Here is a 27,905-nt window from a genome sequence, read left to right on the forward strand (position 1 = left end):
TTTTTAATATATTAGACTTGATGCTCCCCTGGGATGTGACTGCATTTGGGGAAATGTGGCAGACCTGTACTTTTAACAAGCGACTATGTATATTCTTTTAACTATGCCAGTCAATGGGACTCATTCCTGGTAAGTGTGGGCAGGATTGCAGCCTGGGATTGTAAAAATTTTTCCTTTTTGATGATGTCACTTCCGGTGGGTCCTGACAGATTCTCATTTTAAAAAGTGGGCCCTGGTGCTAAATGTGTGAGAACCACTGCCACAGGAAGCAAGGAACCACACGAGGAAAGCACCAGATGCGACGCAACGGCTGCTGCTGGTGATGGCTCTGCTCTACCCCCGTCCTCGGCTCAGCCTCGGTGTGCCTCTGAGTCCCACTTCCAGGGGAGCGGAGTCCGCCTTTCTCTTCTGCTCCCTGAGGGCTCCCCAGAGGCAGTCGGTGTGCCACTGCAGGCTAGATGGGCCCCCTTTGGTCTGCTTCCTGGTGGGGAAACAGCCCCTGTGTTCGGACCCGCAAGGAGGTTTCAGAGAATCCAGGGCAGGGAGCAAGCTGGGTTCTACTGGTGGTGCCAGGCAGCGTTCTGAAGTGGCAGCCAGGCGCCCAGCACCTGCCCACGTCACCACACACTCGAGAGGCCATTGCAGTGCCTCACCCTGACCCCAAATCTTTAGCCATCATTGAGAGCTCCATTTTTAAAATGTGTGCCCTGCCCAACCTCTCAAGGGACCTCGGGGTAGCCAGGTACAGTCCGGCCTGGCTAGGAATGGCAGAACATTCAGCTTACCGGACTGCAGAGCCAGCAACGGACCCTTTGACAAAAATGTGGCCACCTTCCCCTGCTGAACGGTTCTTATGCTGCGTATGTCTGACACCTCCTGGGATCCTGCAGCCGAACTGGGGCTGGGGGCAATTAACTGGCCTGTGGGTCTCCTAGCCTCAGAGCCGCAACACAGCCTAAAAATACTGCGCACAGAATGTCTTCTTCTGTCCGAAGGGAGTCACGACTGCAGAGGCTTCTCATCCCACCGTCCCTGGTCACCGTCCCTCTTGTCCCTCGCAGCTTGCTAACAGTCTCCCGCTTCAGAGAATCCTTTCCGCATTCTCAGGTTCTCTCCCCAGGACTCTCTGCTCCAGGATGGCTCCACACAAACCCCCAGCTGGAACCTCTGCCTCTCTCCACGCCAACAGGGGAGCAAAGGGGAAGAGGGAGTTCCACGCTGCAGGGTCTTGCTGCTGCATCTCTACCCCCCTACCTGGACCCCCTTCCTGACCCCCACCTCTAGGACCTTCATGTCTCTGCTATCCACTGCGTGGCCAAACCACCTCTCCCAAAAGCTAAGAGCAGGGAGTGCCTTGGATGACTGCCAGGGGCTCCAACCATTACTGCTGCTGGACAAACACCCACCTGTATCCCTTTCATGGTTCATGGCTGCAGCACTGCCATTATTTCACTGCAGCCCCCCCCCCCCGAGAGGGAAAGGTGAACCACTATGCTCTTGCCCCCACAGGGCACCACTGACTTTACACTCTGAGGTACACACTTCTCCCTCACAACATCAAGTATGCACCTCCAGCCAGTGGACAGGTGTGGCTGATGCTGCTGTCAAGCCTCTGTTGCTCTCTCTGTGATTCACCTGGATCTTCACAGGTAGCTGTCACACAGGTGATGACACCATGCAGACCGCAGGGAAACCTATAGCCTGTCTGCCTTCAATGGCCAGTGTGAGCCCAGCTGCTGCTTGGTCAGGCTGCCGACCTGCTCTTTTCAGTCAGGCCCCCATGACTTTGCAAGCTATGTGACAGACAGTGAACCAACAGGTGCAGCCAGACATTCCTGGTGGCTGTTATTTGCTGCCTGTCGGGTAACTTGCAACTGCAAAACAGCCCTGCGTGGAGGAGGCGGTCAGCAACCCTGCCTGGGTGTTTCCCTTTTAGATGCTGCTCTGTAGCCGGTACAGTTCAATAAAACCTTTGGTCGGATAAAGGTTCACTTCAAGGTTCACTTCAAGGTGTTCAATAAAACCTTCACTGTGTCTTTGTTAGCAGGTAAGGATTCCCCCTCCCTTAGCTGTTCCTCACCTCAGCAGGCCTCAAGGTGGGACTCTATGGGAGGAGGGGGTCTCTCTGCTCTCAGGGTCTGCAGCACCCTCCCTCTGCAACTTCCTGGTCCCCCAAGGAGGGGACACTCTTCAGTGACCACAGACCCCCTGTTCTCTGCTGCCAGGGCATATGGTGGGCAACAGCAAGGGACAGGGGGAACATACTGACAAGTCAACTGACAGCCGCACTGGCAGGCAGTAGGGATGCGGCAAAGGGCATTGGAGCAGAGTTCATGAAACATGTCACAGCCCAAAGTCAAGCTCCGAGCTGCTCAGAGCTTGGCGGAACCAGAAGTCAGCAATAACACATGATAGCATCACCAAAAGCAGGAAGATGTCGCCTTGCTACCACACAGCCACTGAAGGGGTCCACACGGCGGCACAGTTCCATTGGGGGATATACACTTGTTGGCATCCTTCAGTCTTGGAAGACTATGGTGTCCCGCTCTGAATGGTGGTTCTGGAACAGAGTGTCCTCTCCAGTGCGCGAAGCCTGGGTAAAGTAGGTATGGAGGAAAGGCTGTTACCCATGCAGCAAATCCCCTCTCTCCACGTCGCTGAAATGGTCCAATGGAAAGGCAGAAGCCAATCCAGTTGGTTCCAGCGGCGTTGCAGGAGTTGCCAGAACGTGACTGTGTTCAGCCATGAACTGCCTCAGGGACTCCGGCTCCGGGTTTTGCCTCGAGGTTGACTCCTGAAGCCTTTTCCGTAACTGGATGTAGCCACAAGGCAGTGGAGGTTTGGGATCAGAGTTTTCCTTCTCTCAGATGAGCTGCCTTCCCAGGCTGACGAGTCCCATCTACCCGGGGGATATACAGCATGAGGGTTTATGAGGGTATTGCTAGATGGGCAGGTCACTGCAGGAGGTGCCCTGTGTCAGTCCAATGATTGGCCCACTAAGTGCTCCCTCTGACAGGTGCATGAGCCACAGCAGCCCAACCAGGTGTGCCTGTCCGCGGTGATGCAAGGTGTTAAGCACCAGATGGGGTGCCCTTTGCCCATCTCCTGCTGTGGTTGGGTGCTGGAGAGCAGCTTTGTGGAACATCCAGTCCCTGACAGGACTGTCGAGGAGACTCTTGGGGTTACAACTGCCCCCCTAGTAACCTGAGGCTAACATAAGGCCTGTGAATTCACCTGTGACCTGACAACTTCTTGGCCAGCTTCCTCCGGATCTCTTTAGTCCTGACAGCGTAGACCACGGGGTTCAAGACAGGTGGGATGAGGAGGTAGAAGTCAGCCAGCAGGATGTGAGCCGAGGGAGCCACAGTGTGGCCAAACCGGTGAGTCAGGGAAGAAACCGCGATGGGGATGTAGAAGGCCAGGATGGCACAGATGTGTGAGGAGCAAGTGCTGAAGGTTTTGAGACGGGCCTCCACGGTGGCCAAGCGCATCACTGCCTGGAAGATGAAGGCATAGGACAGCCCAATGCACAGGGAGTCCAGGACAAGTACCAGGAAGCCAATGGCCATGCCATAGACATTACTGACGGAGATGTCCTCACAGGAGAGCATCACCACAGCCATGTGCTCACAATAGGAATGTGCAATGACGTTGGTGCGGTAGGACGTATAGCGAAGAACAAGGAGGGGCAGAGGGGAGATATACAGGAAGCCCCGGAGAGTGGCAACCAGCCCCATCCTGGCCACAACAGAGTGGGTCAAGATGGTCTTGTGCCTCAGAGGGGTGCATATGGCCACGTAGCGGTCAAAAGCCATGGCCACAAAGATGCCAGATTCAACAGTGGCAAAAGCATGAACGACGAACATCTGAAAGAGGCAAGCATGAAAGCCGATTTCTTGGTTGCCGAACCAAAAGATGCTGAGCAGTTTGGGCATGGTGGAGGAGGAGAGGACCAGGTCTATGACCGCCAGCATGGCGAGGAAGAGGTACATGGGCTCGTGGAGGCCCGGCTCGGCCTTGATGATGGACAGAATGGCGCCGTTCCCCACCACAGCGATGACGTACATGGTGCAGAAGGGGATGGAGAGCCACGCGTGGGCTGCTTCCAGCTGGGGGATGCCTGTGAGGGAGAAGGAGGCCGGGCTGAAGCAGGCATTGTGGGCAGCCGGCATCTTCTCAATGTGCCACTGCAAGAGAGACCATCATCGCTCCACTTGGCTGGAAAGAAAGGACAGGGCAAAGTCAGGAAAGCCATTTCTACTGCCAGAGTCATCACACCACCGCCAGTATCATCCTACTAATTGCAGGGGGAGCAGTTGAAGCAGCAGCTCCTGGTCTCAAGCCACTTACAGCCCAGTCCTATCCTTTTCCACCGCTTGGTACCACTCATCAAAACAGGCTGCGGGGGGGGGGGGGGGATGCTGAAGAGAGGAACCAGAAAAATAACTTCCCTTGCTCCTCCATGAGCTTCCTGATTGCCAGTTGTCCTCCTCAGACCTGCACTACTTTTTTAGCTGGCTCAAGTCCCAGGAGAGAAAGGGGCATGTCGGAAGTGAGGCAGGGGATACAATCTGACGCAAGTCACTTGTGCCAGGTGCCACCCCCTGCGCCTCCCGACATACTTCCCACCCACCCACCCCCGTTCCTCCCCTACTACGAACTCCCCCTCATTGGCAGGCACTTTGCTGCCCACCATCGTGTACTGGGCCTCCATGACCTCTCTGCTGGCGTTCCGGAAGCAGGCGGCTACTCAATCTTCCAGATCGCCTTTTATGACAGCTGCAAAGTTCATTTTGCTGTCGGGACACTAGTTCCAGCAGCAGAGTGCATCCTCAGTGTGTTTATGGGGGTGACTGGATCTAGGGGCTTCTTGACAGGCAGCTTGACTGGCTACCACACCACACTCCCTAAAAATCACCTCTGGTCTTTAGGAATGAGGGGGAAAAATTCTGCCTGAGGGTTAGCCAAACATATATGATTATCATTATCATTACCAACCTCCTTTCAATTAGGAAAACCCAAACCCCACCGAAGATTTCCTGCCCAATTTTTCCATTGCAGTTCCTGACCAAACAGCACAGATAATCAGATTCTCCCCTTTGGGTTCCTTTGTTGTTCCATAAAACAGAAGACTATCTGGAAAAATGCAGCTACCTGGTTAGTAACAGGAACTTGGCAGACTGAGCCTGCCATCACTGGCGTCGCTACAGGGGTGTGGGGGGGTGCGGGCCGCACTGGGTGACGCGCTGGGGATGACACGCCCAGGGGGTGATGCGCTAACTTTGCGGCTTTAGGAGCTACCGTGTCATGCCAGACACCGTTGGATGCAGAATGGCCAGCAGAGTGCAGTGCAAAAAACTGAATCGAAATCGCTCCTTTCCTTCAAAAGTTATGGCCAAAAAACCAGAAGAAAAAATGCATGGAGCCCTATGGAAAGTGAAAGTGAGCTGTATCGCATGTTTACTCATGAGTAGGTGTACTTGCCATAGTCCCTTGGAAAGGGCAGGCTAAGCAAAATCCAACGACACCAGAATGGTCCCAATCCAATGAACACAGCCTCCCAAAAACACCCAAGAAGGTCCCTCCCTCCCAGTTGCAGTCTGAGCCCAAATGAAGCCACGTGGCCATGTTTACTTGCGAGTAGGCCGTCGGAAAGGGCAGGCTGAGAGGACTCCGAGGACGTCAGAATGGTCCTGATCCAATGAATGCAGCCCCCAAAAACACAAAACGGAGAAGGAGGTCCCTGCCTCCCTCCCAGCTGCAGTCTATTGAGCCCTATGGAAAGCAAGCAACCTCACATCGCGTTTACTCGTGAGTAGGCAGATAAGCCTTGGCTGCTGGTCAGGCCAGGCAAAGGGGAATGTGAGGACACCAGAATGGTCCCGATCAGATGGAGCTGGAGATGTTCCAGAAGGCAGCCTCCCCCCCCCCCCCACTAAAAAGGACCAAAAAGAGGCTTGAACTGGTAAGGGGAAGTTTTCTATTTTGCACTTGCGAAGCCAGGAGTGTCTTTGTATTGATATGCCTGAACAGAAGAACTTTAAACTGGGCACTGGGGAGGGCTGGAAATCTCACTGATTCTTTTGGGGGGGGCGGGTTATTGCAGGCAGACTACAGAGTAAGCTCCATTGACCACAATGGGACTTACTTCAGAGTAGACATGCATAGGCTTGAGGTCACAGGCTGCACATTTTCCTGAGAGTAAGCCCCACTGACCACAATAGGAATTACTTCAGAGTAGATTCACTTGGTGGAACAGGACTGGCTCCCCCTTATTTAATTATTTCTTTTATTTTAATTTAATTATTTATTTTAATTTGCTTGATGATGTCATTTCTGGCCATGACATCACTTCCAATGGGTCCTGGACAGACTGTCATTCTAAAAAGAGGTTATGCTAAAAGTTTGAGTGCTAAAAGTTTGAGAACTGCTGCAATAAGTTGTTAGTAAGTTAACACTGGTGTGTGTGTGTGTGTGTGTGTGTGTGACTCTACAAGTTTTCAAAATCACTAAAATCAGAATGTGGAGGAATAAGACCATCATGTTATATATCAATAATGTGTAATTTCATGCAGAATGCAATGAAACAAACCACATTGAAACATCTGTGTTCTAACAAAAGGTACAGCCAAAAAACCAGTGGGGGTGGGGCAATGGCACATCACCACGCCCGCCACCTGGGGCATTGCCCCGCCCACTGCATGGGGTGACGCGCAGGCCTCCCGCACCGGGTGACGCAAATCGTAGTGACGCCACTGCCTGCCATGCCATTGTTCCGGCAGCTATACTGGCTGCCCATTCAGTTCTGAGCCCAATTCAAGGTATTGGAAATGGCCTATAAAGCCCAATGCAGCATAGGACTGGGATCCCTCAGGAGCCCCTTCCCTCATATAGTCCTGCACATCCCCTACAATCAACAGACACAGCCCCAATAAGGGTACTGCCACCAACTGAAGCCAACAGGACAGCAGGAAGGTGCAGAGCATTTTCTGTTGTAGCGCCACAGCGTGAAACCAACTACCAGAAAGTCTGAGGATAGCCCCCTTTCTCCATGATTTCTGGTGGGGTTTAAAATCATATTTATTTAACATATTAAAACATATTTACTGACATTTGAGGCGAGAGGAGCCTCCACAGATCCCTGTTTAACCAGCACCGATAGGCCTTCTGTTGCTACTTTAACGTTACTGATGCTCTTACATCTTTTAACTGTTCCTGTATCTTTTTAATTGCTTTTGAAGATTTTATTGCAAAATTTCTATTGTATTTTATCTTATATTTTTTATTGTTGTGCACTGTTTTGAGCATAAGGCAAGCAGTATAGAAATGTCTTCAATAAACAAATGAAATGGTTACCAAGGTACATTCATCAACTCCTGTTTCTCCTGTTTCATTTGTTTCATTTGAATATATTCATTTACTGTGTTTCATGAATTTTATTAATCCTTCCTGGTTTTCTATTATTATTATTATTATTATTATTATTATTATTATTATTATTATTATTAGCTTATGGCCAATACTGTAGGAAATGCTGACAACAACAACACTGGCTAAGAACAGGTAGTCTGAAGAAGGAGATGGATTGATTTTGGCTGCCAAAGACCAGGCACTAAGAACAAATGCATATAGAGCCAAAATTGAGAGAACATTCTATGAACAACAAATGTCACCTGTGTAAAGATGCTGATGAAACAGTGGCCCACCTGGTCAGCTGCTGGAAGGAGATTGTGAGATGGTGCAGACTGACTACAAAGAAATGCATGACAGAGTTGCAATAATAATTCACTGGAATTTGTGTGAAAAGTATAAACTGCCTACAAGTAACAACTGGTAGAGCCACAAAATTGAAAAATAGCAGAGAACGAAGAAGTCAAAGTGCTCTGGGATTTTAGGATACAAACCGACAATCATCTGTCACAGAACACACCAGACATAACCAACATCAATAAGAAGGATAAGAAAGTCTGGATAGTAGGCATTGCAGTACCTACTGCAATGACAGCAGAGTAGAAAATAAAGAATTGGAGAAAATCACCAAGTATAAAGACCTACAAATAGAAATGGAAAAACTGGCATAAGAAAGCAAGAGTCATCCCAATAGTCATAGGTGCCTTGGGTGCTATCCCGAAACAGCTGGAAAAGCACCTGAACACCATCGGGATGAGCACAAGTACCATCAGTAAATTACAAAAGGCCACCTTACTAGGAACAGCGCCTTACTAGGAACAGCGCCTAGGAACTCCAGCAATATTTATAACACAACATCATGAAGACAAAAAATAGCTACCTATCCTAGGTCCTTGGGAAGGGCTCGATAGGTGGATACAAACAAAATCCAGTCAAAAACAACATGACCGTTCGAAAATATAACAACATCTACTGGAATGAACAGAAAACAGTGCAGGACACGCAGGGCCAGAAATGGGGTCTCCAGCCCCCTCACAGCCCAATCCTATGCATGTCTACTCAGAAGTCAGTCCCATTAGATTCAATGGGGCTTACTCCCAGGAGAGTGTGGATAGGATTGGGCTGTCAGTCTCCGGGGCCATGTTACCTGCAGCCTTGTGCTCCAAGCTTCTGGGTGGGATTCCGACCTCCGGGTGCATGGAGAGGGTGGTCCTGCCTTGGTCCACAGTGGCTGCTCCTTGGAAGCGGAGGGCCATGAGATGGCTGAGAGAAGAAAATGTGAGGTTAAGGGAGGACCCAGTGAAAAGCAAATCCTTGTCAAATCCTTCCTTTGAGGAAGTGGCCTAGTCCCCTGCCTTGTGCCCCCCCATTGTCCCTAGCCCTACACTAGTAACCCTGCACTCTGTACCCCTGGCTGGGCTCAAGGCACTTGCTGGAGAGAGAACGCAGGGTCCATCCAGGAGGTTCTCCAGAAGCCAAGCTCAGCTAATCAGTCTGGTGGCTCTGTTCCTTCTCTGGTAGCTACCCTGCTCCAGGAGCACAGAAGCCACATTCTGACTTGCAAGGAAATTTCAAGGAACCCACAGCAGGGAACAGGCTGAGCCTTTGCTCTGCTCTGGGATTGTTTTTGTTCAAAACATCATTGGAAATGTTTCTCGAGTCCTTAAGCCAGGGATTAAATCACATTGTAGGATCCAGTCCCAGCATTTCACTTTCAGCTGCGGAAAGCATCTTCAGGACCTACCAAGAATTTGCGTCCTCTCAGCTGTTAGCCAGCCACCATTTGTGTTGAGAGGACGCAAATTCTTGGTCCACTGTTGCTTCTGCAAGTCACATCACTCCACTAGGCACAGATGGCGGCTTCATGACAAAATGGCCATGGGTAGGGTCTCTTGCCTTTCCTAGCTCCTTGAGTCCACAGTTTGCCTTCCTCCCTCCACCCCATTCCTGTGTGTCTGTATCTGGGAGACAGAGGGGTAGCATCAATTGAGGATAACCATCATGCATCTGCCAAAGTGGACTCTGGTCCACAAAAACGCATGCACTGTGCATTTGTGAAGTCCTCCGGATGCTACAGCACCCTCAGTGGGTCACAGACTTCGTGCCACAGTCTAGTACAGCTACCTGCTAAAAGCAGAGATCATGTGGAGTGGAGCACAATCCCAAATCACGACATGGTAAGGAAGATCTCTGGCTGTCAGGGGCCTCACTCTGAACATCGTAACTCATAATCCAGTAGGAATGGTGGAACACTCAGCTTACCAGATTGCAGAGCCAGCAGTGGTCCCTTTGATGAAAATGTAGGCGCCATCCCTCACTGAGCAGTTCTTATGCTGCCTATTTCTGACACCTCGTGGGATCCTGTAGCCCAACTGGGGCTTGGGGCAATTAACTGGCTCTTGGGTTTCCGAGCCTCAGAGCCCCAACATGGCCTAAAAATATTGCTCATCATTTTTACTTGGCTGCTCTCAGAAGGGAGTCAAACACAATCGCAGAGACTTCTGGCCTCTCTGTTCTTGCACTTGAAGGACAGGGAGACTTGTGGGGTCTCCCAAATAAGTGAACAGCTGGAAAGGGGGACAGAGCGACTGAGTCAGACCACAGCGAGGCACTCGTCTTGGAGAAGGGCCTCTGGGCAGGATTCCGGCTTCCTCACTGAGGCTGAGCCAGCAGGGCAGGCCTTTTCACCCCAAAAGTCAGAGCCTGAAGCCAGCTGTGCTCACACCCTCGATCACTGCCAGAGGCCTGGCCAGGGTGGTTTGCCCGATAGTCCTCGGGGAGTTCAGCTGCAGTGACTGGCAGTCGCTCTCTGGCCTTAGAATGGTTTGGCAGGGCGGTGTGGAGGATGCCTGAGGGGGGACATGACTGAGGCATACAAAATTATGCACGGGAAGGAAAGAGTGGATAGAGAGATGCTCTTTACACTCTCACATAACACCAGAACCAGGGGACATCCACTAAAATTGAGTGTTGGGAGAGTTAGAACAGACAAAAGAAAATATTTCTTTACTCAGCGTGTGGTTGGTCTGTGGAACTCCTTGCCACAGGATGTGGTGATGGTGTCTGGCCTAGACACCTTTAAAAGGGGATTGGACAAGTTTCTGGAGGAAAAATCCATTACGGGTTACAAGCCATGATGCGCATGCGCAACCTCCTGATTTAGAAATGGGCTATGTCAGATGCAGGGGAGGGCACCAGGATGAGGTCTCTTGTTCCCTGGTGTGCTCCCTGGGCCATTTGGTGGGCTGCTGTGAGATCCAGGAAGCTGGACTAGATGGGCCTATGGCCTGATCCAGTGGGGCTGTTCTTATGTTCTTATGTTCTTATGTTCTTATGTTCAGTTTCAAGAGAGGCTGGAATGGTGAACTGGGTGAAGGCAAATTTGTTTGTTTGATTGATTGATTGATTGATTGATTGATTGATTGATTGATTGATTGATTGATTGATATTCCACCTTTCTCCCAGAAGGGCACCCAAGGTGGCTAACAATCAAAATTAAAATACAAAACAAAGTAAAATACAATAAACATTAAAAATAAAAGACATTTAAAAATAATTAAAACATAATAGCGTCCGCAGATAAAAACACACAGTAAGACATAATATAAAAAGCAGCCCTTATAGCGCCTCGAAGGCTTTCTTGAATAAAAAAGTCTTTAGGCCCTGCTGGAACGTCAATAAAGAGGAAGCTGCTCTCAATTCAACGAGGAGGGAATTCCACGGTGCAGGTGCCACCACCAAAAAGGCCGTGTTTCTGGCCACCATCCATTTCAACACTCTCAAAGATGGCACAACCAACAGGGCCCCTTCTGATGACCTCAGAGAACGGACCAGACTATACGGAAGAAGGCGGTCTCTCAGATACGCTGGTCCCAAGCTGTTTAGGGCTTTAAAGGTCATAACCAGCACCTTGAATTCAGCCTGGAAACGAATGGGCAGCCAGTGCAGTCACGTGACGGAGTCAAACCACCGACCCCCAGCAGCTACCCGAGCCACCGCATTCTGCACTAGCTGTAGCTTCCGGACCGTCTTCAGGGGAAGCCCCACGTAGAGCACATTACAATAATCTAATCTTGATGTCACTATGGCATGGACCACCGTGGCCAGATCCACCCGAGACAGGTACGGCCGCAGCTGGCGCACCAGCCGAAGCTGGGCAAAGGTGCTCCTGGCCACAGCTGATACCCGGACATCCAGGAGGAGCTGCGAGTCCAGGAGAACCCCCAAGCTGTGAACCTGCTCTTTCAGGGGGAGTGCAACCCCATTCAGAGCAGGGCAATAGTCCAGCACCCGCATCATGGATTTCTGCACCAGGAGGACCTCTGTCTTGTCCGGATTTAATCTCAGCTTGTTCACCCTCATCCAGCTCCCAACTGCCTCCAGGCAACGCTCCAGGACAGAGACAGCCACCCTGGAGTCTGGTGGGAAGGAGAGATAGAGCTGAGTGTCATCAGCATACTGATGGCACCCAACTCCAAATCCCCGGATGACCTCTCCCAGCGGTTTCATGTAGATGTTAAACAACATGGGGGACAATATAGAACCCTGCAGCACCCCACACCTCAAGGGCCAGGGTGCCGAACAGGAGTTCCCCAGTACCACCATCTGGGATCTGTCAACCAAGAAGGACTAGAACCACTGCAAAACAGTGCCCCAGATCCCCACCTCGGCCAACCGTCCCAGAAGGACACCATGGACAATGGTGTCAAAAGCCGCTGAGAGGTCCGAAAGAACTAGCAAGGATGCACTCCTTCTGTCCAGCCCTCGGCGTAGGTCATCCACCAAGTCGACCAAGTCTGTCTCCGTCCTGAAGCCAGGCCTGAAGCCAGATTGAAAGGGATCCAGATAATCCACTTCATCCAGGATCCTCTGGAGCTGAGACGCCACCACCCGCTCAATCACTTTGCCCAGAAATGAGAGGTTCAAGACTGTCCAGTAGTTGTCCAATATAGAGGGGTCCAGAGAGGGTTTTTTTCAGGAGGGGGTGAACCACTGCCTGCTTTAATGCCAGAGGCACCACCCCCTCCCTCAGAGATGAATTTACTGTCCACTCGGCCAGTCCCTCCTGGGCAGATCTAACCAGCTATGCTGGGCATGGATCCAGTGGGCAGGCAGACGGCCTCACACTCAAAGGATCCTGTCCACATCCTCAGGTTCTACAAGCTGAAAAGAATCCCACAAAACAGGATTGACAGGTGCCACGGGGACATCACTAGACATTGTCAACATGGAGTCCAAGTCGTGGCGAATCCGAGCGATTTTATCCACAAAGTGCCTGGCACACCATGTCACAGCAGACTTCCGTGTGTTCCTCCTGATTAGTTGGTGGGGTCTGCTGGAGAAGACCCTGAACAACACGGAACAGTTCCGCAGGCCGGCTCTGTGCAGATGCGATGGTGGCAGAGAAGAAGGAACGCTTTGCTGCCATCATCGCCATACAAAAGGCCCTATAGTGGGCCCTAGCCTGTGTTCGGTCGGACTTGTCATGAGTCTTTCTCCACCATCGCTCAAGTCGTCTACCCTGCTGCTTCATCACCCGTAGCTCATCGGTAAACCAAGGAGCTAAGTTGACTCTGCTACGTGGCAGACACCACTTAGGAGCAATCTCATCCACGGCCCTGGCCGACTCCCCATTCCAGAGGTCAACCAGAGCCTCAGATGAGTCACTGGTCTTAGCAGCAGGAAAATCCCCCAGAGCCCTCAGGACACCATTTGGATCCATCAGTCTTTGGGGGCGGACCATCAATAAGGTCCTCCACCTCTGCAGAGACAGAAGGCCACAACAAGTCTAAACCTTACCAGGAAGTGATCTGTCCAAGACAACGGAGTGATCTTGATCTCCTCCATATCCAGATCACCATCTCTTTGCCCAGACAAAAACACCAGGTCTAGCATGTGTCCAGCCTCACGGGTTGGGGTTGAGATCTTCTGTGACAGGCCCATGGTTGCCATGGCGGCCATGAAATCCTGAGCTGCACCTACCTCTGGGGCCTCGGCGTGCACATTGAAGTCCCCCAGAACCAATAGGTGGGGGGCCTCCAATGCAACATCCGAGATCAACCCAGTCAGCTCAGGCAGGGAGACTGTTGGGCAGCAAGGCGGGCGGTACACCAACAGAACCCCAATCCTGTCCCGCCCTTCCAACAAGACACGCAGACACTCAAACCCAGTGAATTGCCCGACAGGGCTCCTGGCAAGGGAGATGGAATCCCGATAGTCTATCACGACCCCCCCCCCCCGGCTGCTGCACTACCCGGAAACCTGGAGGACAAAACTGGGAAAGATACACTCCTCCCGCTTCATCCAACCAGGTCTCCGTAATACAAGCCAAATCAGCATCCTCACCCAGGATTAAAACCTGGATGAGACAGGTTTTATTGTTGACTGATCTGGCATTCAAGAGCAGCAGTTTCAGACGCAGGGCACTACTGCCAAGGCCCCCAGTCGTCAGAGAGCTGGAGAGAAGGCTGGAGATTGGGACCATCTGTCTACGACGGATCCTCCTTCCCCTGGAATGTCCAGCCCACACACACACCCCCGCCGTATCTTCCATGGCCCGTCACTGTGTCGATGGTGGCACTATTCCCTTCTCCTAAGCTCCTCTCTGAAGATAAATACATAACCTAGCGGTGAGACCCGCCCTGTAAGCTGCTATAACAATGCACCTGCTCAGATTAAAATTGGCACTAGAAATTTCCACACCCACAGTTAAAAAGCTAGAGGCACGGGGGGGGGGGAGGAAAGACCCTAGTCTGCAAGGTTCAACAACCCACTCCCAAACCACCTCCCCTATGTCCAATCCAGTCCTGACAGTAGCACACTGAATCATTCCACAGCCCCCTCACAGAGGCGCGGCCTCACCCTTCTTCCGTCTCGCCTCTCTCACAGGGGCAGCCCTACACTTCTCTTGCTCCTACATCAGGACTTGAGTAAAGACAAAAGGGGAGGGGCCACCAAGACATAACATTCCCCAAAAGGTGCAGACCAGGCCAAGACAGGGCAATCGCTGGACACAGATCATAAGGCCGGTCCCTCTGCCCAATCCCAGCACTGCCCACTGCCCATTCGGGCCACAATCTTTCAGACCACCCCTGGGAGCCCTGCTCTTTCCAGGCTGCTGAACTGCCCCATTTGCAGGAATGCTTCTGTTCCGGGTCCCTCCCAAGCCTGAGCTCCAGCTCCACTCCTTCCGGGATCGTCAGGGCCCCCTGCTCTTTTGAGAGGGCGGCTTCTGAGGGTGGCTTCTGAGGAAGAGACTGTGCTGCTGCTGCTCTGGGGTTCTGGGTGCGCAGAGGGGGCTCAGGGCCACCCCTCCTCAGCTCACTTGTTGCCTGTGGAACAGGAAGAGGGATGCAGGGAATGTAAACAGGATGCTGCAAATTGTCTGGCAGCTGCCCAGTCTGACCACAGCCAGGCGGAGGCACAGTGAGGTCTTTCCCAGCCCCTTCAACCAAAACCTCTGATTTGAGGGGGGAGGAGGAGAGAGAACTTGCCCAGTCCTGTGTTCTGAGCAGAGAGGCCTGTTGCTCTTTGATGAGGAGGGTCCAGTTCTGGCCACTGAAGGGTCGTGCAGGCAGGGCTGTGTACTGTAGACCTGCCAAAGCGCAGACCACGTTGGGCTGCGGTTTCTGAAGCTGGCAATGCATGACCATTCCATACCGCACATGAAGAGAAACCCTCAATCCACTAAGGATCTGGTGTGTGGCAGGCGTCCTCTCCGCTCTGTGAGGCTCGACACTTTGCAACTAGGAGGGACTGAGATAGCCAGTGTATGTGCCCAAGTCAGAGGCCCTAAGACAGGGCCTCAGAACAGTTTGTTGGGACTGTCCACACGTGGAAGGCTGGCTGCCAGCACTACACTGGTGTGCACAGGTGGTGTAACCTCTGGCCACAATCCCGACTAAACTGGGATGATTACTTGAACGTGACAATTTGCGACCCCCACTGGTGTAGGTGGGTGGCATGCCAAGCCAAGCGGAAGAAAGGCCACCACTGCTTAGGGGAACAGTTCGCAAACACTCAGCACTGAGGTAGTGAGTTTTGCTCAGCTGAGGGCCTGAAGAGTGAGTGACTTGGCTGCCTTTGCCTCAAGGGCTTTGTAGGAGAAGGGGCTCTGCCAGTGTAGTCCCCTTTTCAACAGCTGATGATGGAATTCAGAGCAGGTTTTATCCAAGTCGACTCTTGCGCCAAGTTGTGCACTGAGACTTGCCTGCTCCTTGCATCTGCCCAGGTATTGCGCATGACGTTCCGGGCAGGCACATTGCAAACTGGACAAGGAGGCCTCTGCTCTGAATGTCATGCTCTTGTTTTCAAAATAGGGGAGAAAATCAAACCCTCTGTGTTCATCTGCTCGTTATTTCTCCTCACTCCACTGCACCACTCTTGCCTTCAACCTGCGACCTCACCACTGGTCTCCTCAACCTGGTTCTGGCCATCACTCCAGGAGCCCCGGGTGCTGTGCATCTGGGATGGGGCTTTCCTAGTTGGGGTGCCCTGGATGTGGAGAACATAAGAAGAGTCCCACTGGATCAGGCCCATCTAGTCCAGCTTCCTGCATCTCACCATGGCCCGCCAGATGCATCCGGGAGCACCCAAGGTCACAAGAGATCTGCATCCTGGTCCCACTGCCTTGCAGCTGGCATTCTGAGGTAGCCTGCTCCTAAAACCAGGAGGTTGCATATAGCCATCACTAGAAGGAAGGCACCTGAGTGGGGACATGATTGAGACTTTAAAAAATTATGCAGGGGATGGATAGAGGGATGTTTCTTTCCCTTCCCCGCAACACCAGAACAAGGGGGCACCCACTAAAATTGAGAGTCAGGAGAGTTCGAATAGACAAAAGGAAGTATGTCTTACCCAGCATGACATTAATCTATGGAACTCCTTACCAAGGGATGTCTGGCTGCAGACACAAAATGTATGGCCTGGATGCCTTTCAAAGGGGATTAGACAGACTGATGGTGAAAGAGTCCATCAGCACTGGAAGAGTTCATCACGGGTTACAGGGCATGATGGGTCTGTGCCAGAGTTCTCAGGGCACGCTGCCCCCTCCATTGCAATACAGATGCGCCTGACTGCCCTGGATGCTGCAATGGGGGGGGGGGGCTGAACAGGTGGGAATGTGAGCAAAGGGTGAGGCCACTCCATGACTGCAGCCCCTTCTGAGCACTGCCACCCCAGTCTGGGGTGGGCCAATCCAGAGCAGAGCAAAAAATTCCTCCCCAGCCTCCAAAAGGGGTGGCAGCCAAACATCTAACTGAGTTCACACCAGAGCGTGGGTGGTTTGGGTCTCCACAGGCAGGAAAAGGAATGGTGCCCTGCCTTCCCACACTGCAGTTGCAATCCATTACTGCCCAGCAAGTAAACCACATGCACGGGGGGGGGGGGCTGTGCAAGCTCTGCCCCCATATTCATGCATATTCCCTTCACTGCCCCCCCCCCGTCTCTCTCGCTATCAGTCGCACAGATTGGAAGTTCCTTGGGGCAGGGGCTTGTCTTGTGTGTTTGATTTACTTGTTTACTTAAATGCACATTGATGTACATGAATGCCATGGTGTTAACAATAACACAAGTACTTTGGACTCGGCTAAGAATTTTAGGGCAGTTAATTTAGCAGAAGACACACATCGGACTGGCTCTTCAGAAAATGCCTTTCAAAAATCAGGCTGTTTGACTCTTGGAAAAGCTGAACAGGCGTCTTCCTCCTTCTCTGTGAAAAGGCCCCACCGTGTGGCAGAACAGGCACACTCCCCCCCCCCCAAGCACAGAGACCCAGTGTGTCAGTAGGCTGCTGTAGGGTCACATCTGTGCTGAGTCTGGCCCATGGGACTTGCAGGCATTTGGGGGAAGGCTGGCTCATGTGTCCTTCTCAAGCACTGCGAGAAGCCTGCCAATCTGCCCTGACGACACATGGGAAGCATGTGGCATGTCTGTGCATGCAGCGTTTCTGACACTGGAAATTCCCATCTTGTTTATTTCCTTACTAATCTTGTTCCCATCTTGTTTATTTCCTTCACATGTTTTAGACTAATTCTGAAAAGCAGGAGGCTATTTTCTGCCTTCTCGTGCTTTGTTTTTCCCATCCTGGCTCCTGGGGAGTTGTGGGGCTGTGGGGAGGCTGGAGGCTGGCCGAGGGCCCGGAGGCCAGAGTGTGGCCACCTGCTGCTCAGTGCCGTCCTCAAGAGGGCAAAGTTGTGCTTTGTTTACTGGCAACTGTTAACAGCATAGACCTGCTGGACAGGCCACTGGAGAGGGAGGAACAGCGGCTGAGTAATGAGGCCCTGGGCGCCTCCTCTCCTTGGCTTGCATCAACTTGTAATGCCACTTTTGGGCTCAGGGGCCTCCAGTAACTTTTGCTGAACTCGGAGCCTCCTACAGCCGCCAGCACTGTGAAAAGCTAGAATTCCACTGCAGAAATGCTGCAATCCCGACAGGCCCGTCAGGATCCATGACAGGCCCCACGAGTGAATGACAGCACATATCATGGGCATGATCTCCAGGGGCAGAACAAGACTGGCATCAGCTCCCTGTAAGACAGGCGCTCTAGTCGTGGCACCAGAGCTTCCCACAAAGGAAGTGAGCTCAGGACTGGGCTATCGTGACCTGTGGCTTGCGCCTTGCTGTGGCCCTTGGCCAAACTACCTGTTCCAGCTGACCAAATTTATGTGTCAAATGCCAAGGGGCAGGTCACACCAGAGGGAGTGGGTTTGCCGGCCTTGTGGTCACTGATGATCCTGTGACACTTGCCCTGTTCAGACAGCACTTGAAGATGTGGGAGGCGGAGCAGGATGAGGGGTGTCCCCCTTCACATGTGACACCTTCCTCAAGAGCTCACTCAGGGCCCCAGTTGCTAGCCCAGTCCAAGGGGAGACAGCACCTGAAGCCATCGCCACCCCACTGCCTTGGGTGTCAGCAGCAGAGGTGATGTGCAGTCATGTCCCTTTTGTGGCCTGAAGGTGCATGTGCCCCACTGTCATTTCATCCAAGCTGGGCAAGGAGGGAGGGAGGGCCACACACACACACACCCATTATGTGCTCCAGCACCTGTTGCTCCTGCAAGCTCTCAGGCTGAGCAGAACTTGCTGGGAGCCAAGAGGACCCAGCAGACTCCTGGGTGAAGAAGAAGAGGGTGGGCAGGAATCCATGGGCAGGGGGAGCAGAGGTGCCTCTCCCTCAGGAGGTGGGGGAGGCACAGCAATCCCACTTTGCTCAGCACCAGGACAGGATTGCCACATGCCTCTCCCTGCAGTGTTGCAGCCTCAGTTGCTCCTGGTGGTGCTGCTGGTGGACAGGGTGGGTTACCAGCTCCCCAGCGCCTCCTGGTCACACTTGTTGGATGGGGAAACACCTGTGGAGTGTGGGGGCCTGCAGTCAGTTCCTCATCCCCGCCCACTGCTTGGAATGGCTGCCCTGAGTCAGCCCTGCCAGCTCTGTGGAGAGAGTCCCCCCCCCCCCATGTATCCAGCTGAACATGCAGGGGTTCTTACAGACCCCAGAAAGAATGTGTAGCGGCCAAGCAGATGCACAAGTGCTCACGTCAGATGTGAAAAGCATGCAAGTGATAAAAGCTCCCAAGGTCTGCCTGGCTGCTGGTGCCAGAGTGCAGGAGGCGCTCAGGGGCCAGTCTCAGTCTGAGCAGACACAAGAAACCAGGAGTCAGAATCCCGTAAGGGCCATCAAGGAGAAGAGAGGGGGCTTGGGGGCCTCCAGCCACATGTGCAAACCCGCACTTCTGTTCTGCACTGGCTTTCAGTTGGTCCTGCCCATCCTGTGAGGCAGAGAGCGGGCATGGGGCGAGGACTGAGGGCTGAGCCATCTGAGGACAGCCTGGCAGTTTTGCTTTCTGGCCTTGCCTGGTCCCCGTGCAGAGCCCACGGGCCAAGGGGCCTTGCATGCAGAACTCCACTTAAGAGGATCTCTGGGAGATTTTCCATAAAGGGGAGTGAGCTGGCCCAGTGGCATCAGAGGCCATTTTCGGCACTCACAGGGGTTTACTGGAAGTGTGCAGCCCACACAGTTGTGCCGGTGAGGGATGGGCTCAGAGCCAATTCGCCAAGTAGTCTTGTTGGATGCCGGACGCTGGTGCACCAGCTGTGCTGCTGGTGGCAAAGTGCGGTTTGGAGTTCCTTGTCACAAATCCATGATGCATGAGGGGCACGTGCCTGGAAGGCCAGGCCAGGCCAGGCCAGGCCAGGCCAGGCAGAGTGAGTGGTGTCCAGACACTGCCACAGACCCAGGCCCAAGTTGTGAGACCTGGAAGGGGCCACAGGACCAGCTAGACCAAGCCCTGCCTGGCTCAGGAGGCAGGACCCCTGCCACACACAGAGACTGGACTGCAGGAGGCCCTGGCAGCGTTAATTGGCAAGACCAGCAAAGTCAGGCATGAGTGTGGCCTGGAAGGAAGGCGCAGTTGCAAAGAGGCCATCAGCAGTGAGCTCCCCCCCCCCCCAAAGGCAGCATCTAAGTCATTGAGGAAAGAATGACACTGGCCATGCCGCCATGTCTCCGACTGCAGCAGACTCGAGTACCCAGCAGGCTGGGGGCCAAGCAACAGTCCACAGGCGCAATCGCAGCTGGGCCCAGGAGGGCCAATGCCAGGGACTGGTGCCCAGATTCAGCCAACAGCTGTGCAATGGCACAGCCACAGAGTGGTGGTGCTGCTGGAGACACTCACTGGGAGGAGGGTGGAGAACAAGTGGCCACAGCGGTTTGCCTTCATCTTTCCACAACACCATCTGACAACTCCTGGTGCAGAGTTGGGAGCTGGAGCATCTGTGAATGGCAAGACGGCCCCCGAAGAAGAACAGACCGCTGCAGCCCCCTGCCATCGCCCCACACACCACCCAGGACCCAGCACAAAGGCAGGGGGGAGCAGGCAACAGCGGTGGGTGCAAATCCGCCTCAGCACTGCTTCAGGGCAAAGGAGGGCTCCCTCCGCTGTCCTGGAACAGGGGGTCAGTGCTTTCCCAGCAGTGCACCACTGGGGGTCCTACAGAGCTCTTGCCACCCTGCATGTCTCATATCTGGTATGAATCGGCTTGGCACCCTGGCACTCATGCCAGCATCCACACCCATCTCAGGAGCTGGCCATGCGTGCCCTGGAGAAAGTGGAGAAAGGGCACTGGAGGGTGCCCATATACAGAGTCTGAGGACATTGTGAAACTTGGGGCCACCATATGCACTGGCAAGGCTTTGAGGTTCCTGACACACACCCCCTATGGGCCCCCGGCCCCTCCCCCCCCTCCTGCACTCTGCCTTGCCTTCCCTTTCCCTCCTTTGGTCGCTGCCCCCTTCCAGAACCGAAGGTGTTCCCCCTGCTACTCTCCACGCTCCTCTCCTTCCTGTGGGTCTGGAAGGAACGGAGGCAGCACACACTGATGGCGGCCACAGGCAGGAAGCGGAGCTGTGGGTGCTCCCTTCCCCCCCCTCGCTCACTGGGCTCCTGGGCTGGGTCACATCCCGTAGCCTGGGGGTTGCAGTGGGTCCCAGCTCTTGACTCGCTGAACACCACCAAACTTGGCAAGTTATCAGTTGCCCAGGATGCTTGCGAAAGAGCTTCTGAAATCAGCAGAGAATGCAGGTGCTGAGCAGAGAGAAGGCAAGAGGCCTTTGGCAACCCCCCCCCAAACAGAAACCAGGATGGAACGCAGAAAATTAGACCACAGCGCCACCTGCTGGTGTCATGAAAAAAAGAAATTATGTGCAGAAGCCTGGCAAAAAATGGAAAACAGCCTGCAATGAATGTACAGCCCTTGGAAAGCTTAATTGACACTGAACAGTCAGTGAAGGGGAGCAGCCCAAATACAGAGCACACCGAGGCAGGGACCAAAGCGGAAAAACAAAATGGGCTTCCCCAAATGAGAAGAACAATCAGTGATGGTGAAAGCTTTAACTGCCTGACACATGACAAAATAAAACATAAGAACATAAGAAGTGCTGGATGAGGCCAAAGGCCCATCTAGTCCAGCTTCCTGAATCCCACAGTGGTCCACCAAATGCCCCAGGGAGCACACAAGACAACAGACACAACCTGCCATCTGGTGCCCTCCCCTGCATCTGGCAATCGGAGGCAGCCTGCCTCTCAAACCAAGAGCTTGCACAGACCTACTATGACTTGTAACCCAGAATGAACTTTTCCTACAGAAATTTGTCCAATCCCCTCTAAAGGCATCCAAGCAAGATGCTGTCACCGCTTCCTGTGGCAAAGAGTTCCAGCTCCCTGCTTTGAAACAAGCAAGTTAGAGGACAGCGTTTGTTTATTTAAACATAACCCAGCATCCTGTTAGACTCCTCCAAGACAGTTTACAAAATATAAAATAAAGCTCATCAAATCAAAGCACACCAAAGTCATGTGCCAAAATCCCAGCTTCAAATCCAGGCAGCAGCTGCTGCAATTACCACAATCCATTCTCAAGGATTTCAAAGTACTCCAGGAGCCCTGTGACTTTAGCTTGGTGCCAGCAAGCCAGCCCTGCTCACAGGGGTGAGGCAAACCTTCCCGGAGAAGAAGCTCAACAACCTCAGTGCCCCCACAGAGGAAGCCCCACCCTGTCCCATCTGGCCACCTGCCCCATGTCCGACTGCCACCTGCCCCAGGAGCAGATGAGCCCCAGCCTCTCTGTAGGCTCTTAAGGTATGAGCAGGTTATAATGGGGCACTTGCAGTCCTGAAGGGCACCTGGACCAGCCTGTCTAGGACTCTGAAGGTCACAACTAGCACACTGGATGAGGCCTTGAAACTGAGTGGGAGCCAATGGAGCTGTGGCCATGGCAGTGTTCCATGCTCCAACACCTGGAGCCAGTTGCTGTCCCAGACGCATTTCAGAGGCAGCCCACAAGGCACAGCGCACATGACAGGATTCCAGGTCTGGTGCTCACTGGGATTGCAATTTAGCGATCAAGCACATGGGAGTTTTTTGTTTCTGTGTTGGTACTGAGGCACTCAGGACCCACGGCCAGGAGGTCAGTGGGAGCTGCGAAGGGCAGGCAGAGGGCAGCGTCTCCCTCCCTGCTGGAGGTGAAACATAGGGAGGCCTGAAGAAGGCCAGGCGGGTGTTTGTATAAGTGAAGGTGTACAAGGCTGTCATTGAGCCTGGGATTAAGCTGGAGACAAGGGTCTGGGTCGAAAGCAGGCAGCAGTGACAGGGCCTGCCCCCTGGGGGTGCCGAGAACCTGGTCCGGCAAAACGGCAAGCACTTGGGACAGCAAAAAGCGGCTCTGAGAACACAAAGAAAAGTTTTTCCTCTCTAGAAGTCCGAGCAACAACTGGAGGCCCAGAGGGAAGATGGACTCATGCCTGCCTCTGCTCAGTGGAAAACGGACCGTGGGGAGGAGGCGGCAACAGTGACAACAGCCTGCTAATTGAGCCAGCTGCGTCCAGGCAGGGGGGGAGTGGCCTGCTTGAGGTGGGACTGCCCAGGCCAGAGCTAATCAGGCCCACAGAGACGTGACCACCGTCCTGCTCATTAAGTCTAATCGCAGCATCGCCGGGAAGGGAGCTGAGGGGAGGAGAGCAGAAAGGAAAACAACAGCGACTCCAGAGACTGTCTGACTTTGCCAAGTTCTGAGGTCAGGCAAAAGGCAAAAGAAGCCAGCTGGCCAGGCTGAGCTCCGGCTCTTTGCAGGCCAGGCCTCTGCTTCCCAAATGTTCAGTGGTGATCCTGAGGCAGGACCCCAACCTCCAGCCTGGCACGGCATGTCAAGCTCCCTGGGGAGCAGAAACACTGGACTCTCTCCATGCACACGATCCCAACAAAGGATTCTCAGGACACAAACTGACAAGTCCATGCAAGGCGTGGAGCTGCGTCCTTATCACCTTTATCACCTTCTAGTGTTGCTCTGAGTCACAGCCTTGGTCCGCCCAGCCCAGTGAAGTCTACCTGACTGCAGGAGCTCTCCACAATCCCAGGCAGAGAAAGGCCTTCCCCAGCCCAGCTGCTTTGGAGCCCTTTTACTGGTGTGACACAGCCTTGTGGGTAGCTGATGTCACAGGAGTGTTCCAGGATTCAGTGGGGGGTGGGCAGTCAACATCACTGGGGCCCAAGTACTCCAAACGCAAGGAAGCAGGTCCACAGTTGAGATGCCCTTAAGTCTGTTAAGGAGCCTGAATGGAGAAGAGTCATCCCCCCCCCCCCGGCAGACTCAAGCAGCCTGCTTCATGGGAATGTCCATCAGATCCACGCAAGCCAAACAAGAACCCAGGAGGTGTGTGCTGGTTCCTGTGGTGAGCCCCCCCCCCCCCATTGACCCTTCAGGGAGCCACCAAATATGTTGAACACACTCCGGGCTCAACCACATCGTTGCACCCGACCCCCAATTACAGGGTCTGGCTCTTTTGTGCCTCTCTGTCCTTCTTCCAGCCAGCCCCCTCCCTCCTCCCTGAGGCAGGCATGTGCAAGTCCACTGGGCCAGGAGGCAAGGGCAGCTGGTCCTGACCCCTTCTGCCAGAAAGGGAGGTGAGCCCCCAAAACCAGGGCTGCTTAAGGCAGAGCACTGAGCTGCCCCGGGCCGCTGCTGGCTCTGACATGGGCAGGGTCAGCCTGTGCTTTGCGGGACTCGCCCCCTCCCAGTCTGGAGGCGGAAACTGCCTCCCTCTGCAGGGGCATTGCGGCTCCTGAGCTGACTGTCTTCCCTCTGCCTTTGCCTCCAAGGCGTCTTCCTCTTGCCACCCACACCTGGCTTGCTTCGGCTCACTGTCCTTCCCAGGCCCCTCTTGTCACGCTCAGACCTGCTTTTACGCAGTTGCAGGTGTTGCTCTCTTTTTCCCTTCCATTGGACATTTTATCTTTCTTTCTTTGCTCTTATTTATTTATACATAAAACAAGACAAAACAAAAACAAAGAGAAATACAGTCCCTTCAAGTACAGCAGCAGTGAAGTCACAAATTGTAATCACTTATATTTCTTATCCATATTTCGAACAGCCACTCTTATCTCTACGATTTTCTTCCTCATCTGCCCATGTTAAATCTATGTAAAATATCTCTATCCCTTAGTCTACCTTATTTCCCCCCCCCCACCATGAAGCAGGTTAATAAACACTGCTTTTTATTTTAGAAAACATTTTCTATAATTTTCCCCTATTACAGATAAGATTTTCATTCCATATTTGCCAAATAATAACATGAAATTTTCAATCTTTACCCAGTACATTTTTTTAAAAGACCTATAAAGAAAAGTTCTTGAAAAACAACATTCATCCTTGAAATATACATTTGATAATTAATTCCACCCTTTTGGTCACTTAGTTTCTTCTTATTCGCACCCCAGATCATCTGACATTTTATCTTTGATGGACTCTTCTTGCACGTGAAAAGTAGCTTAGCAGGTGACAAGCTCCACCGTGTGATGTGGCAGCAGAAAAGACAGGTACCTGCACCCTCGCCCCCCTCTTCCTTCAAGGCAGAACCACCCCTGTGCTTGGTCCCTGCACACGCATATGCGACTCATGCCCGTCTAGCAGCACAGTGATGCTGCAGTTGTGGCCAACCTGCATTCGATACTTCCAACTCGATACTTCTGTGAGTCTCTCTTTGCTCATTTCTTACCCAGCCTTTCTGCCAGGTCCAAGTACCCTCCCCTTGTGCCTGGTGGCTGCTCGGGGCTTCTGCTGCCCATGGCGAATGAAAATGGGGGTGAGCCTGACCAGTGGGCTCCCCACATTGCTTGGATAGCATCCAGCTTCTGTGCTGAGGGAACCCTGAGGATCTTTGTGGGAGTGGGGTGAGGGCGCTCCAGCATCCCTAAAAGTGGGGTTGCTCATTTCCCCTCCTTGCAGCAGACATTCTTGGTGTTAGAACTGACTAGACCCCCCCCATGGCTGCTCTAGACTTTTCTGTCCCCATAGGAGCCACCTTGTAGTCCAGTGAGTTGACATTCAGAAGACCCCCAGGGGTCCTGTCTAGGAGTGACCAGAGACCCAAAAGGGAAGTCTGCCGTGAAACTCTGTCTTGGAGGAGCAGCAACTGGGCTCCCACTCTGCTGTTGCGCAGCTGTCCAGGGTGGCCTGGAACCCTCCAGGGCCAGTCTCACTACTGGAGGGGTCTTCAAGGTATCACAGCTGTAGCAGCCCCCATGCAGGGAGTGCGGTCAGGGAGGACTCCCATTGAATCCGTGTTGACTGCTTTCCCAGGTGTGATTTTTATCCTTGTAATTTATTCCCCTGTTCATCTGGCTTTGAAGAAGTGACAACAACAGAGAAGTTGGGGGTGTCAATGAGGAGGGCACGGGGCTTCAGGTGAAAAACGGGGAAATGGAGCAAAATTTTGGCACAGCTTCAGGCCACCTTTGACCAGGTCTTGCGATCATCCTGACAAGAGATCTGGGAATTGTGGTGGAGACCTCAGTGAACCGATCCCTGGGTTCTGAATGCCGCTTCTCTGCCAGGCATAGTTAGGAGCAGTCTTCCCACTGAGCTGTTCCCAACCGAGCTCCATGCAGCTTAGAACTGGGTTGAACTGGAAGTCGCCATGACACGATGACCCCATCAGAATGACATACTTTACGACTCCAGCCACTGCACTGCCTCAGTCCTTCCTTGCTTGGATTGTTGCAAAGTGCTCCATATGGGGCTGTCCTGGAAAAGTACTGTAGCTGTTTAAAAACCCCACTGTGCCTGGTCACTGCCAGGGCTTCACATGTGAAACACATGACGAGTTTTGTTTGAACTCCACTGGCTTCCAATTTGTTTCCAAGTGCAATTCAAGGAATTGGCCGTAAGGAAACCTCCTCCCCCTGGAACTTAATGCCTTAAGGACCACCACCACCCCCCAGTAGGGGCTGCCATTTGAGTAACCAGTCAGAGGAGCTTCCACAGTGTGCTGTGCTCTCCTGCCACTGTCCCAAAGGCAAACCCTAGTCACTAATCCCCAGTGCTCACATTTGACCACCAGAACACTCTCGAGGCTTCCAGTTTGGCTCCAGGTTCCACCAAAGATCTTTGCGGAAACCAAACTTAAGCAAGTGCTGGAGCTTATTTAAATGTTCAACCAGCAAGTGGATCTGGTAGAACAGTTGCCTCTTCTAAGCTCACTTTTCCTCTCTGTGATCAGGGTGAGTAAAACTCTCCATGCATCCCAGTAAGCCGCTTCCAAAAAGGTTGCTTCTCCTCCTTGGACCACATCGGCATCAGAACCCACTTCTGCTCAGGCAGATCATTGGTCCACCTAGCCCAGCACAGCCTCTGCTGTCTGGAAGCCAAATTCTCCAAGGGTACAGGCGGACAGCCTTCACTCCCAGCCTGGCTGCCCAAAAGCGCTGAAGGTGCAGGTTTGGGGACTGAGAATGGGACCTCCTTCCTGCACTTCCCCTCAGCCTGAGCATCTCTTTATCAAGGGATCGGTGGACTTTTGCACCCTGATACTGCTAGACCAGCGTTCCCAAACTTTTTAGCACCTGGACCCATTTTTTAAAACTACACTCTGTTGGGACCCACTTAGCTTTATCAGACTTTAGGAAAAGAGATCTAGAAAAATATATTTACTACATAATTTATCGATAATAATCACTAGAAAAAGACCCTGAAACATTTATGTCCCTGTATTTACACAGGCTTGTAAACTGCAGGAGCTGAACTCTTTGCAGGGTGATTAGCAGCTACAATATCTGAATAGCCTCAGGGTTTGAGGCAAAAAGTTCTCTGATCTTTCCATCACCCTTTGGTGACCCACCAAAAATTAGGTTGCGACCCACCATTTGGGAACCACTGTGCTTGACATCCACTTGCCTGCATCCTGTTACATCTACCTGCCATTCATAACATTATGTGGGTTGTGTATATTTTGCATTGGAAGGTTTGTTTCCCAATCCAAAACTAACACATGAAGCACCCCTGCAGTCTGAGGACCTTCACGGTCCCCAGAGACTCACATCCACCACCACGAAGACTCCTGCACAAGCGCACTAGCGAGGCACGGAAGCTACACACAAGCAGCAACAGCAGACAGGAGTCAACCGTGTGACGCAGTGATGGTCACTTCCACCACTGTGGCAGGGAGGCTGCCCAACTTGCTCACAGCAAACTCTTTGCCCCACAAAGGCAGAACCACCGGAAGGCAGAACTTCCCAAATTGCAAGTGTCTCTATTCATGCACGTGCCGCACTCAAGGAAAATGGCCGGCCTGCTTGGCTCAGCACTGGCCAGACTTTGTCTGGAATGCAGCCTTGGGGTCTAAAACCCACTTGCCAGTTGTGGGGAATCATGCAAGGAAACATGACTGGCCTGGAAAAGAGAACAATGTGATTCTCTTCTCCCCTCCCCCCCTTTGCCTTTTAAATTCCAGCTTTTCCAGGAAGCCTTTAAGCCAGCAGCCCTGGAGCCCATCAGAAATGGTGATGACTACAGGTAACTGTATTATTCATTCATTGTTTTGTATGCATGGAAGGCAGGCAGAGCTTCTCTGAAGGTTCTTTGTAGGTGCTGCAATGAACCAAGGGTGGGAGGCAACTCCAAGCCGGCCACCAAATGTTCACCTGCAGCAGTTTTCCTTCAAGGCACGTG

The 27,905-nt window shown here is 52.8% G+C and overlaps 1 protein-coding gene across 1 annotated transcript; it reads right to left on the reverse strand.

Moving 5' to 3' along the window:
* Nucleotides 1–3,230: 3,230 nt before the first annotated feature.
* LOC136643947 (olfactory receptor 52M1-like) lies at nt 3,231–4,172 on the reverse strand. Its single transcript, XM_066619377.1, has one exon. It carries the CDS (start codon nt 4,170–4,172, stop codon nt 3,231–3,233), a length of 942 nt encoding a protein of 313 aa, XP_066475474.1.
* Nucleotides 4,173–27,905: the final 23,733 nt, after the last annotated feature.

Source organism: Tiliqua scincoides, chromosome 3 (genome assembly GCF_035046505.1).
Source record: "Tiliqua scincoides isolate rTilSci1 chromosome 3, rTilSci1.hap2, whole genome shotgun sequence".
NCBI classification, from domain to species: Eukaryota; Metazoa; Chordata; class Lepidosauria; order Squamata; family Scincidae; genus Tiliqua; species Tiliqua scincoides.